This window comes from Rhinatrema bivittatum, chromosome 2, assembly GCF_901001135.1.
Source record: "Rhinatrema bivittatum chromosome 2, aRhiBiv1.1, whole genome shotgun sequence".
In the NCBI taxonomy this organism is placed as follows: Eukaryota; Metazoa; Chordata; class Amphibia; order Gymnophiona; family Rhinatrematidae; genus Rhinatrema; species Rhinatrema bivittatum.
This window is the reverse complement of record NC_042616.1, coordinates 258040889-258054230: the sequence shown is the minus strand read 5'-3', so window position 1 is coordinate 258054230 and position 13342 is coordinate 258040889. Positions and strand designations below refer to the sequence as shown.

General features: G+C 43.9%; 1 protein-coding gene across 4 annotated transcripts in view; it reads right to left on the bottom strand.

The window, feature by feature from the left end:
* The window catches only part of SLC4A7 (solute carrier family 4 member 7), a 385387-nt gene that overhangs the window by 254851 nt on the left and 117194 nt on the right, over positions 1-13342 (bottom strand). For all 4 annotated transcript variants that reach the window (XM_029589434.1, XM_029589432.1, XM_029589435.1 and 1 more), the window contains exon 2: positions 6999-7080. In XM_029589434.1, coding sequence (XP_029445294.1) covers positions 6999-7080 — 82 coding nt within the window. The remainder of the gene's footprint in view (positions 1-6998; positions 7081-13342) is intronic.

Genomic DNA, 13342 nt, shown 5'->3' with positions numbered 1-13342 from the left:
GACCTTTTTTTGGTTCAGACTGATTCAGTCCCAACATCCTAAATGTCTGGGAATTTTTGGGATCCGGCTGGGTACTTGTGTCCTTGTTTGGCTGCCAAGAATAAACAATGGTTTTCCTAGATCTACATGGCTAATAATCGTTTACGGATTGTTTTTCCAGGAACTTGTCTAAACCCAGCTATGCTGCTTTGACCACATCTTCTGGCAACAAATTTCACGGCTTAATTGTGCACTGAGTGAAAAAAAATACTCTCTCCAATTTGTTTTAAATATTCTACCAATTAGGGATGTACAGTCCCAAAACTTTTTTGTTCTCATTTTGAGGGTTTATTTTTCATTTAAATTCAATTCATTAATTTTTTTTTTCAGTTTGGTTTGCTTGGCAAACCAAAACATAACCTTAAACAAAAACACCCCTACAAAACAAAATAATCCAACCACAAAAATTAAAAAAAAAAAAAAAAAAAGCAGGCCTCTGGCAGCACTGGCTGGCCTTCCTGAGTCAAAAAGCTGTCCCGAATTGAGCCCGGCACCAAAGCCAATGCATCAAGGGCTCCAAGTGCTTTCGATGAGCCAACTGAACCAGGTGCAATGAAGCAGAGCCCAACCTCTGCTTAGATAAGCACTGACTGTGTCGCTGGCTCTGACACATGGCACTGCTTCTTACACCGTTGAGTGCCATGGGGCCAGTGAAGGGCTCAAAGACTGTGTCCAGCGCTTCCACACTTTGCTCAACCCTATTGAAGCAGACTCAGTCCAGGGCTCCCTCTTCTGCACTACAGCGCCTATGAGCACCTGCTCAACAGCACCATCGCAACTTAAGGCGGCTCCTCTCTGGAAGAACACAGACGGATTCTTTTAAAATGTACGTAACTCCATCTTCTGGACCTCTGAGCCCTTGAAGATATCTAGACACAATGGTAATCAAGTATGTCGTGGTCTGGCTGCAAAAGCATAGCAAATGTTGTGGCCATCTGCGATGGACATCTTTCTGCCAAACATGCAGTCCTTGAAGCAGCCGACTGCGGCCTTCTTAGAGCCAGAAATTAGTTTTTATTTGGTTGATAGCACTAAAACGTGTTGCCGAGGCAGCGAGGTAGTTTCAATATCATTGACAAACAAAAATAGAACACTAGACAGAAAAAAAACCCCTAAATTTTAGAAAGAAAAGGATTCATTTAATGCAGCAGCGCAGATGGGAAAAAAAAAAAGAAGAATTCACAAGGCAACTCCCATGCATGCTCAGTATAGCAGAAGCTCTGAGTAAGAGAAGGGTTTGTTTGCTGCTGAATGATATCACCCATGTGTCATGGGTGATTCAGCTCTGCTTGTCAACTATGGAAAAAAGAAAAAGATACAAAATGATGGGAAAAATAATCAAAGGCAAAAATATGCATTTCTTTGACTCCTACAAGATTCTGAAAAGGCACCTAAGTTTTCTAAATATTTTTCCACCCCTGATTATGGTAACAGAAGCCAAAAGTTGCCTTGTACAGTCAGTATAAAATAAACCTTGTTTACACAAAATCAGGAAAAGAAAAGTCTGCACTATGAAAACAGGACCTGACAAATATCACTTCCTGATCTGTGTGTGTGACAGAAGACATTTCAGCAGAGCAAACAAACATTGCTGGGCCAGGCATAGGGATTAAATGGAGACTACTGTGCATTTTTAAGGATTTTTGTACTTCACAGCTTCTCAAACATCTCCTGGTGACTCCACTGCACATCTGGTCTTCAAGATATCCACAATGAATAGGCATGAGAAATTATACACTGTGGATCTAATGTACGCAAAGTTCTCATGCCTATTCAATGTGGATATCCTGAAAATCCTACTGGCTATGGGGGATATCAGGCCAGGTTTGGGCCGCCTGGCTATAAATGAACAGTAAAAGGTACATTTTCAAAGTGCTTTGAATCTTAACTTTGAGAGTTAAGCACTTAACATGTTTTGTTTTTTCTATAGAGACTACTTTCCAGGTGCACAAATTTAAGTGCCTAGCACCAATGTTTAGTGGTAGGCATCTAAATCTAAGCAAATGAATAGTAGTCTAAATTTAGTGGCTTTTGTTTATCCAAATTTACAATCAAAATCTCAAGCTCCTAAGTGACAAGCTGAGCATTTTTAAAAATTGACCTTTAAGTACTTAACATAGAATGAAGGCTGCGAATTTGGAAAACAGGACAGCTAGTTCTCATCTTTTCTATTTATAATTAGATCCAACATTTCTGTGAGGGGAAACTTGACTTATGATGTCACAGCAGGAGCTGCATTTATGAAAAACAGCAGAAGCCCAACTCCCTATCCCAAAATCAGATTTAAAATTATATATATATTTAGGGGCAGATTTTAAAACCCCTGCGCGCCTATTTTGCATAGGCCGCCGGCGCGCGCAGAGCACTGGGACGCGCGTAAGTCCCGGTGCTTCCTGTCGGGGGCGTGGCGGGATGACGCGGCGTTTAGGGGCGGGACGCGGCGTTTCGGGGTGGTGACGTGGGCGTGGTTTCGGCCCGAGGCGTTCTGGGGGCGTGGCCGCGGCCTCTGGAACAGCCCCCGGAGCGGGGCAGCCGGCCGACGCGCACAAGGTTACGCCTGCTTTCAGCAGGCGTAACTTTGCCGACAAAGGTAAGGGGGGGGTTTAGATAGGGCCGGTGGGTGGGTTAGGTAGGGGAAGGGAGAGGAAGGTGGGGGGAGGGCGAAGGAAAGTTCCCTCCGAAGCCGCTCCGAAATTGGAGCGGCCTCAGAGGGAACAGGCAGCGCGCGCTGGGCTCGGAGCACGCAGGTTGCACAAATGTGCACCCCCTTGTGCGCGCCGACCCCGGATTTTATAAGATACGCGCGGCTACACGCGTATCTTATAAAATCCAGCGTACTTTTGTTCGCGCCTGCTGCGCGAGCAAAAGTGCGTGCTCGTGCAAGTATTTAAAATCTGCCCCTTAATCTTTTTCAAGTGAGTGGTATTCTAAAAATCAGAGTCTCCTATGGCAAGTAATTACAGAATTTGTTTACAATAAAAATCTTTACAGTAGTAGTGCTGTTCAGATTGTTCAAGGATCAGCCTACATATTTTCTGGATCTATTTCATCCTCTTTGGATGATTTTCCTAGATTTTACTTTTTTGGCTCCCTCTCCCATACTTAACACTTTACATATTTGCAGAATTTAAAAAAAAAAAAATGTGTGCACCTTAATTATGACCGCATGCTGTTTTTAAAAATCTGAATCCCTTTTTTCGGTTGTTCATGCCTTAATATACTGACTTCACAGGATTCAAATAAGGAATAAGCATAGTTTACTACAGATTCTTAGACCTGCTTAAGCAGGAAGAGGTTTCAAAAATGTTAACCAATACTGCCTCAAAAATTTGCCACAAGTTATAATAAACAACGAATAGCTTGCTAATTGCATTTTAACATGCCAATTTATCTAAACTTCCTTGCCCACCTATACAGAAAATGTCCTAAATTTTTCCTACAGGTATTCATAACCCCATCCATTTTGGAATCAAACAACTAAACTACCCCAATATCGCCTCAGACACTAATTCTTATATCTGCAATATAATGCACATTAGAGCCTATTATCACGCCATAATGCAGATTGTGAGCCCTCTTGAGACCAGAAAAAGCAAATGTTGTTTACCTGTAACAGGTGTTCTCACAGGACAGCAGGATGTTAGTCCTCACATATGGGTGACGTCCCAGGACTGAGCCCAATCACGGAACACTTTTATCAAAGTTTCTAGAACTTTGACTGGCCCCTACTGGGCATGCCCAGCATGGAACTAACCCTGCAGCCAGCAGGGGTCCCCCTTCAGTCTTGTTTTGAAAGTTACAGGTAGTGTCGAAAAATAAAATGAACTCAACACCACGGGGCGGCGGGCGGGTTTCGTGAGGACTAACATCCTGCTGTCCTGCTTTCTCACAGGACAAGCAGGATGGTAGTCCTCACATATGGGTGAGTACCGAGCTGAGTATGTCCGAACATGCACCAAATGTACCCAACGGCGTACAACAGGCACAACAACTGGGGTGGAATTTGGTAGAGGGCATCCGGAACCCTATCGGGCGGAAGGGTGTTGGTACGTCACATTGGAAAAAGGTTACGGAGGACAGATTGGCCGAAGATGGGAACCTGTCTTCTGGCTTTGTCCAAGCAATAGTGGGCTGCGAAGGTATGGAGTGAGCTCCAGGTAGCAGCTCTGCAAATGTCAGGAAGCGGCACCGATCGAAGGTGTGCTACTGAAGTCGCCATGGCCCTCACAGTGTGCGCTTTAACACTGTCTTGAAAAGGAATGCCTGCTTGTTGATAGCAAAAAGATATGCAATCCGCCAACCAGGAGGAAAGAGCCTGCTTACCCACAGGTTGCCCTAATTTGTTTGTATGGAAAGACGAATAACTGAGTGCTCTTCCTGTGTGCAACTGTACGGTCTAGATAGAAAGCTAGAGCCTGTTTACAGTCAAGGGTATGCAGAGTCTGTTCCCCTGGGTTGGAATGAGGCCTGGGAAAGAAGATAGGTAGTATGATGGATTAATTAATATGAAACTCCGAAACTACCTTGGGCAAAAATTTAGGGTGAGTGCGGAGTTTAGTGTAAGGCGGATAGGTGACTAAGGCCTGTAACTCACTAACCCTGCGAGCAGAAGTGATAGCTAAAGAAATAACACTTTCCATGTGAGATATTTAAGGTCACAGGAGTGGAGAGGTTCGAAAGGTGGTCTCATGAGCCGACCGAGAACCAGGTTAAGGTCCCAAGAAGGGGCCCGGAGGACGTAAAGGTGGCTTGATATGGAGCAAGCCTTTAAGAAATCGTGTTACGAGAGGTTGTACCGAAATAGGGACATCCCCGATTCCTTTATGGAAGGCGGCTACCGCGCTGACATGCATTCTAATGGAAGAGGTCTTTAGACCTGATTCTGATAAATGCCAGAGATAGTCCAAAAATTTTGGGATTGGACAGGAAAAAGGATCAAGGGACTATGAAGTGCACCATGATGTGTACCTTTTCCATTTATAGGAATAAGATTTTCTTGTGGAAGGCTTGCGTGAAGCAATCAGGACACGAGAAACCGAATCTGAAAGGTTAAGTGGTTGAAGGGTTAACCTTTCAACATCCATGCCATCAGGGACAAGGCTTGAAGATTGGGATGGAGTAGGCATCCGTCGTTTTGAGTGATCAGATGCGGGTCTGTTCCCAAGGGAATGTGCCTGCGGATGGAGAGATCCTGAAGTATGGGAAACCACACTTGGCATCGCCAGTGAGGTGCTATCAGGATCATGGTCCCTCTGTCCTGACGTAGCTTCACGAGAGTCTTCGAGAGAAGAGGAAGTGGAGGGAATGCATAAAGCAAACCGGTTGCCCACGTGAGGGAGAATGCATCTCTGGGCAGAGAGTGCTTGCTCCGAATTAGGGAGCAGTAATTGTCCACTTTGTGGTTCTGAGGTGACGCAAAGATAGAAGAGAGAAGATCGCTACCGATGGATTGAGCGACCACTCGTGCGGTTGGAAGACACGGCTCAGTTTGTCTGCCAAGACATTGTTCACTTCCGGCAAGTAGGTGGCCCTGAGGTACATCGAGCGGGAGAGCGCTTCCGCCCAAATCTGCGCAGCTTCCTGACACAGAAGGAAGGAGCCTGTGCCGCCTTGCTTGTTGATGTACCACATGGCCACCTGGTTGTCCGTCTGAATCAGGATTACGTGATTTGATAGGGAATCCTGACAGGCTGGCAAGGTAGCTCGAAGCAAGATTAAAGAAAATAAATTACAACGTACCACAGCAGAGAGGAAAGTTCTGAAAAAATCCCGAGGAACTCACGAAGCAGCACATGCAGGAACTCCCAAAAATGCTCAATACAGCTAGGAGAGAAGGGTCCATTCAGCACCAGATGACATCACCCGTGTCATGGCTCAATTAGTTCTACCTGACTGAGAATCCATAAGAATATTCATTCTACAAATAATGAACAAGCCAAATTGTAGTAGATGCCAGCAGAAAGACCAACGGGCCTAATCCAGTCTGTCAAGTTATTCCTATTCATATAAAGATATATCTGAACTGCCAGCCAGACAATGAGACCGACCACCTGTAGAATCTCCCTCCCTCCACAACAGTGTCATCTTTCTCCTTTGTACTTTCACTTTCCTAGATAAATGAACATGGAAGATCCCCTATTTAGTTTATATCTAGGACCCTCTTTCCTCCCATTTTTAAGCACAATGTCCTGCGATAATTCAAACAGCCACCAATACTAGCATGGCCGCTGCCTGCACATCCAGCCTGCACCATGTCACCTCCAACTTGCCACCCTGACCTGGTTGCCCTGAGGAGCAAGCAAACTGCCAGAAAGCCCACACATTTCCCACTAGGACTTCTGACACTTTACATTATCCACTTTGTCATTCATTCTGATGGTCTTAAAACACATGCCACTAGGCCATGCTTCTGATATGCCCGCACTTTTTTTTTTTTTTTTTTGCAATTAAGGATTCTCTGAGCTTATCTAATTTAAATCTTATTTTATTCAATTGCAGTGGACACATTATAGAACAGCTGTTAATTGTCTTCCAATGTCTGATTAAAACAAGCTATCCTGGGCCAGGATTACAGGTACTTGTAATATCCCATAGTGGCAAGCAACAAATCACATAAGACAAGGCAGGGCTGCAAGGAGCAAAGAGAAAGCATTTTATATTATCTCTGAGGCATCTCCTCAGTTTGTAAAAAGGGTATTTGTGTGATTTAACTAACACGTATTCTACCTGGCTGGACTAGTGAAGGACGACAATAATGAAAGCCAGGGATGTGTAACCCAGGAGTTTATAGCCTAGTAACAGAAAAATAAGATTACTAGTAAATTGACTGCTTCAGAGAAAAGCAGTTACCTGTTCAAAAGGGGGAAATAGACTGCAAGCAAGAGAACATTAACATTACCTTTTTAAGTCCTATTGCTAGTTTGTACATGTAAAGCAATGTGATGTTTTACAATACATACTTTCCAGCTCTTCTTTCTCAAAGTTTGTGCTGATGGTTGAACTGGTCTTGCCCAAATCCACAACTGCTTCTTCATCATGACCCTAAAGTGAATAAAAAAAAAACACAATAGTAAGTAAGGAAGGACTACACTCAAACATGGCAAAAGAATGCTCAAGTCTCCATTTAATCCTTGGCCTTTTAAAGTGGCTCTCTCATGTCCTTTAGTGTTCTATCTGTGCAAAAAATCTAATCATATATCGAACTATGGGACCAATTTAACTAAGCTTTTCTCTCTACCATAGATACAGAATGAAAAGAAGGCCTTGATCAATCAGACCCTAAGTATCATGCCAAAAACACTACACTAAGTTCTTTATGAGAACACACCAGATGAAGAATTTATGCATACAAAAATCAAGCACAGCCAAAACATGCACAGTGCCAGGGCCGGCGCGTCCATTAGGCAAACTTCGGCGGTTGCCTAGGGCACCGAGCCGTAGGGGGAGCAGCCACATGGTGCCGCAAGCGGGGCCCTATCCCGCTCGTGGCAAACAGAAATAGAGACTGTGCTTCTCAGCGCTGCTCGCGGCCCTGAAAAGCACACAGTGTCGTGCCCCCCCCCGTTTCGGCGCAGACTGTTTCTCTTTGCCTCAAGTGGGATAGGCCCTGCTTGTGGCACCACGTGGCTGCTCTTCGGCGCCCCCTATGGCTCGGCGCCCTGAGAAGCACACAGTCGGCAGCGCAAGGGTCACCTAGGTCACCCAATACCCTTGCACTGTCCCTGTACAGTGCACAATCGTCCCAGGCAGACAATGATTAATATTGTATGCATTATAGCAGAGAGTTTCCTAAACAGTTCATCAAGGCACACCCGCAAACAGAGTTTCAGGATATCCATAATAAAATTAAAAAATACAAATCTTATGTTTAATTATTTTGGATATCCTGAAACCCAGACTAGCTGGAAATACTTCAGGGACTCATTTGGAATTCACAATGTTAGAGACTACCATGATATATAACCACCATGCAAGTGAACTTGAAGAGTGGGAAACAGGTACATACTGATCTCCAACCTAAAAAAAAAAAAGTTTCCTTTACACTTCTCTATTTGCTATCAATGAGGCCGATGAAAGTGCGCCCAGCCTAACGCACAGCTTAATGAGTGGTTGAATGCATATTTTGGTCGCACGTCCATAATCCCCAATGCAAGGAAATCAGTGCGTCCAAAACACGCGTCCAAATAGAGACATAGCTAACAGCGCCCATCATATGTAAATGCCATGTAGATGAGGCTATTAGCTACTAACCCGCAATGTAAAAAACCACCGCGCTCCCAAGGTGCACATTTTAACCTATCAAATTTTACACCTGCACAGATGTATAGAAATAGACAACAAAAAAAGACCAGATGTCATAAGAACATAGAGTCTGCCATACAATCTTGCTTTGAATTTGTATCACTGATCTTTAATCTGGGTCCTTTCATTGTCACTATGGTTTAATTGAAACTGATTAACCCTATGCCCCTTTGCTATAGCTCCTTAGGGGGTCCACACAGTCTAACTCATTCCCTATTGATGTCCTATCCTATTATCTTCTTCACTATTTCTCCTTTACTTCCTCCCTGTTGTTTCTGCTCAACCCCGATAATTCCAGGAGTTCAAGAGTATTTCCTTAAGGATTCACATAGTCTATCCCATGCCTTTTTAAAGTCCTTTACAGTCTTCTTCCTCCAGCAGGGCATGCCAAGCATCTACCACCCTTTTCATGAAACACCATTTCCTGACATTCAGTTTGAGTTTACCTCCCTGGAGTTTCATATTGTGACCCTTTGTTCTCATTATATCTGTCAAGTAGAAGAGGTTTATTTTTATTTGAATATATATATATTCAAATTATATCTCTCTATATATATATATCTTTCATGTATCTGAAGGTCTGTATCATGTCCCCTCTTTGCCTCCTCTCTTCCAGGGTGTACGTATTTAGGGCCATCAACCTATCCTCATAGGTCATATGATAGAGTCCTCCCATTTTTATCGCCTTTTTCTGAACTGCCTTCACTCTCTCTGTTCTCCTTATGCACAAAGTCTTGGAAAGAACACAGCTAGCACAAAATCTTAATTAATTATTTTTTTATATACCAACATTCGTTCTGAGATATCACATCAGTTTACATTCAGGTACTGTAGGTATTTCCCCATCCCCAGAGGGCTTACAATCTAAGTTTGTACCTGAGGCAATGGAGGGTAAAGTGACTTGCCCAAGGTCACAAGGAGCGACAGCGGGACTCGAACCCTGGTCTCTAACCTCTAGGCTATTCCTTCCTCTGGTCATCACCTGCTTTTACGGCTGAGATGGGGCCTTGTAAACCTTAGGGTAACCTGCACAGAGCAGTTACAACCCTAAAAACTTTGCGAGGCAGACGAGATTGGTCTTTTTCTGCCATTTACTATATTACTGTCTTGAACCTCAACACCAACAATTTGTTCAGTCTCTGCAAGATAGATCTTAATCTCCTCAATTTCTTGGGGGAAGGGGGAGAGATTTGGAAAGCAATAGTTGACTTCTAGATGTGGTAGAACTGTTCCAAGTGATTTTATTTTGCACTTCTCATTTGAGATCTTTAGATTCCTCAAATCCAGAATAGTATGATAAAATAGATTCAATAGGAAAAATAGTATTTCAATCAGGTCAAAGAAATGGTTGATCTCATAGAAGACCAATGGTCCATGCCCCAAACGTTTTCTATTTTCAGAGTAGCAATCTGCACAGTTCTACAGAAGACAATTTAATTACCCTCATAAAAGATACCGGCCACACTTTTCCAAAGGCAGCACTCAGAACAGCAACAAGAGATCATGCTCTAGAGAAAGCTCAGTCGATTCTCGCAGAAGTCTTGAGTCTTCTTTTTGAATAATTGGAACAGCTACTCTCTGTAGACAGTAGGACAATTCAGCCACACAAAAGGTGACGTCATTTAATAGTACTGACACAAAATGTGCTCTCCCAGCACAGAAATACCTAGAAGTCTAAGCATGTGTGGCTTTTTCCACACTGCCACCTCCACACGAGTGTCCTCAGTTATCGCCCAAGTTAAGTTTCAACTCTGAGGGGAGGAGAATGAGCTTGTGTGGTTTGGAGAAGAGATGGCTAGGGAGGGGAACATGGTGGTCATAAGTAGGATATAACAGGTAAATGTGAATGTTATTTACTGTTTCAAATATGAAAACTAGGGGACACTCCATGAGTTAAGTAGCACATTTGAAACAAATTGCTCAATGTATAATTAAGCTCTGGAATTCATAGCCAGAGGACATGGTAACAGCAGCTAGTATAGCTGGGTTTAAAAAAAAGGTTTGGACCAGTTCTTAGGAGTCCATAACCTGCTATTAACCAACCAGACTTGGGAAAAGCCACTACATATCCCCGGAGTGGATCTATCTAGTGCTTGGGATCCTGCCATGTACTTGTGATTTGGATTAGCCAGTGTGGGAAACAGGATATCAGGCTTGATGGACCCCTCTGTCTGATCCCATATTACAATTCTTATATGCCCTTATGACTTGTCCTATCTACAAAAAAACACCCATTAAAGGTTTGTAACTTTGCTTTCTCCGAGAACAGGCAGGATTGAATTCTGCCACACAAAGAGGGATTCCAAAGCTGAGGGATGCAATTTAACAAATTGATCTTTTTGTCCAGGCATGAATTGCAGCAAGACTTAGGGTTTTTGTGCAATGTGCTCCATTCAGAATATGACTAATGACACAGCGAAAGTGGCAGACAGTATGCAGCAGGACAGAGATGTTCCATGCTCCTCCTGCAAGTCATGCATGGGGGAAGTTGGGGCAGCGAGTGTGTTCTGGGGGGAGGGAGGGAATGTTAAAGCAGGCACCAATAAGTATGTGGCTGTACTCTTAAGGTCACCAAAAAATTGTTCCAAGAAAGCCTGTGCTAAGCAATACTGGAGGGCTAAAAATATAATTGAAGGGGGAAGGAATTTAGAACACATTGTCTCTTTAAAACAGACCTTGACATTTATTAAAGTCTTAATGGGTTTGCTCTCTACATAAATTTATATTTACTGTTTAACTGCTTGCACAGTACTCTGTGTTACCAGTAAGGAACTTAGTACAGCAGACTTCAAACTAGAAAACAATAAGAAAAAAAATAAGGGAAAGACTTGTCTTGAAGGCCTTTCAAGAACTATAACACTATGTACCTTCAGGAAAATTTGAACCACACAGAAGGCAGAAAGGACAGTTGGTCTGGTTTGTGTGCTTAAAATTGACAAGTTTTTCTGCTGTAAGTCAGCCTCAGCCGTTTTCACTTCTCCTGCCACAAGCATTGAGGCAGGGGGAGCTTCATCACATTCAGACAATTACAGGTTAAAACAATTTTTCCATAATTCACTTAAGAAGCCTCAGCATGATTAAGAAATCCAAATGTATTTGTCACTTGCTTATACACATCGACTACATTAACATAACAGACTGAGCAGGATGGTGCCAGACTCTAGCTTGGGGTATAAAGGAGGATGTCCACAAGACAGACAACATCCATACATTAGCCTTTCAAACAGAATCACATGCGAGCAAACATCTTGCACATAATTACACACAAAGCTCACAATAGTTTTCATCCCTGGCTGGGTGCTGTGAAGTGCATGAAAACTGCATGGAGCTTTAACTGCCATGCAACTCTGTGCACTTGGGATCACACAGTCACCTTTCTGAGAAAATCATACGAGAACTGGGGAAGGAGGGTTGGAGTGGGCAATATGGGTTAAGTTGGCTAGCGGTGCTTGTCGCACATGGCAGATGCCCAGGGCCAGCCAGCTGTATGCAGGATCAGAGGAAGGGGATTGTTTCTATATAAAATATGCGATCAGTGGTGGAGGAAAGGTACAAGTTGGGACTGTCTTTACAAGCGACTTCAGTCCCAACTTATACCTTTCGTATTCGTCGGGGGGCAGATACGTTGCATTCGGTAAAGGGGGCCCCCCCGATACGTTTATACATCAATTCTTATTAGTTTCCCGGCTAAAATGAAATTAACTACAACCCCCACCCTCCTAATCCCCCCAAGACTTACCAAAACTCCCTGGTGGTTCAGCAGGGGGTCCGGGAGCCATCTCCTGCACTCACACCCTCGGCTGCCGGTATTCAAAATGGCGCCGATAACCTTTGACCTACTATGTCACAGGGGCAACAGGCGCCATCTTGTGCACAAGATGGCGCCGGCCATCCATTGCTCCTACCATGTGACAGGGGTTGACCAATGGCACCGGTAGGCGCCATTTTGAATACCGGCAGCTGAGGGTTGAGTGCAGGAGATGGCTCCCGGACCCCCTGCTGGACCACAAGGGAGTTTTGGTAAGTCTTTGGGGGGGGTGGTCAGGAGGGTGAGGGGTTTGTTTAAATTTGCTCCTTTAGCCGGCCGAATAATTGGGTGAAGATTTGTTGTATTCGTGGGGAATCGCGATACGTTTCGCTTCCCCATGAATACAACCCTATACGTTGCGGATTACCAATTCGGGGTGTGCATTCGTTCCCTACAAGTGGACGGTAGTATACTCCTATCACTATAGACTTCCCCACCACACATGGGATTTCTACCCATAAAGATTCAATTGTGCATTTAGTCTCATGCAGGATGTTTATCCTGTTGGACTCTATGCCATCCTGGACATAAAGCGCTACACCGCCTCCCCAGGTACTTCCTCTGTCATAATATAATATATTTGTACCCCGGTATAGCACTGTCCCATTGGTTGTCCTTCCTCCATGTCTCTGAGATGCCAATTAAGTCTATGTCATCATTCACTGCTATACATTCTAATTCTCCCATCTTACTACTTAGACTTCTGGCATTAGCATACAAACATTTCAAAGTTTTGTTTTTTTGTTTGTATTTTCATTCTGCTTTTTAATTAATAGGGATAAAGTTAGAAATTTTTAGCTCAGGTGAGTTTTTGGTTACAAGCACTTGGACTACTTTTCTTATTATTGGAACCTCACTGTCGAGATACCCTAATTCTAATGCATCATTAGTATCCTTTGAAGATACCTCCCTCCAAACCATGTGCTGCTGAGTGACTGTCGGCTTTCCCTTTGTTCTAGTGTAAAAGCTGCTCTCTCCTTTTTAAAGGTTAGTGCCAGCAGTCTGGTTCCACCCTGGTTAAGGTGGAGCCCATCCTTTCGGAAGAGACTCCCCCCTTCCCCAAAAGGTTCCCCAGTTCCTTACAAAACTGAATCCCTTTTCTTTGCACCATAGTCTCATCCACGCATTGAGACTCCAGAGCTCTGCCTGCCTCTGGGGACCTGCGAGTCCCCAGAGGCGCGTCTTCTGTTGGAT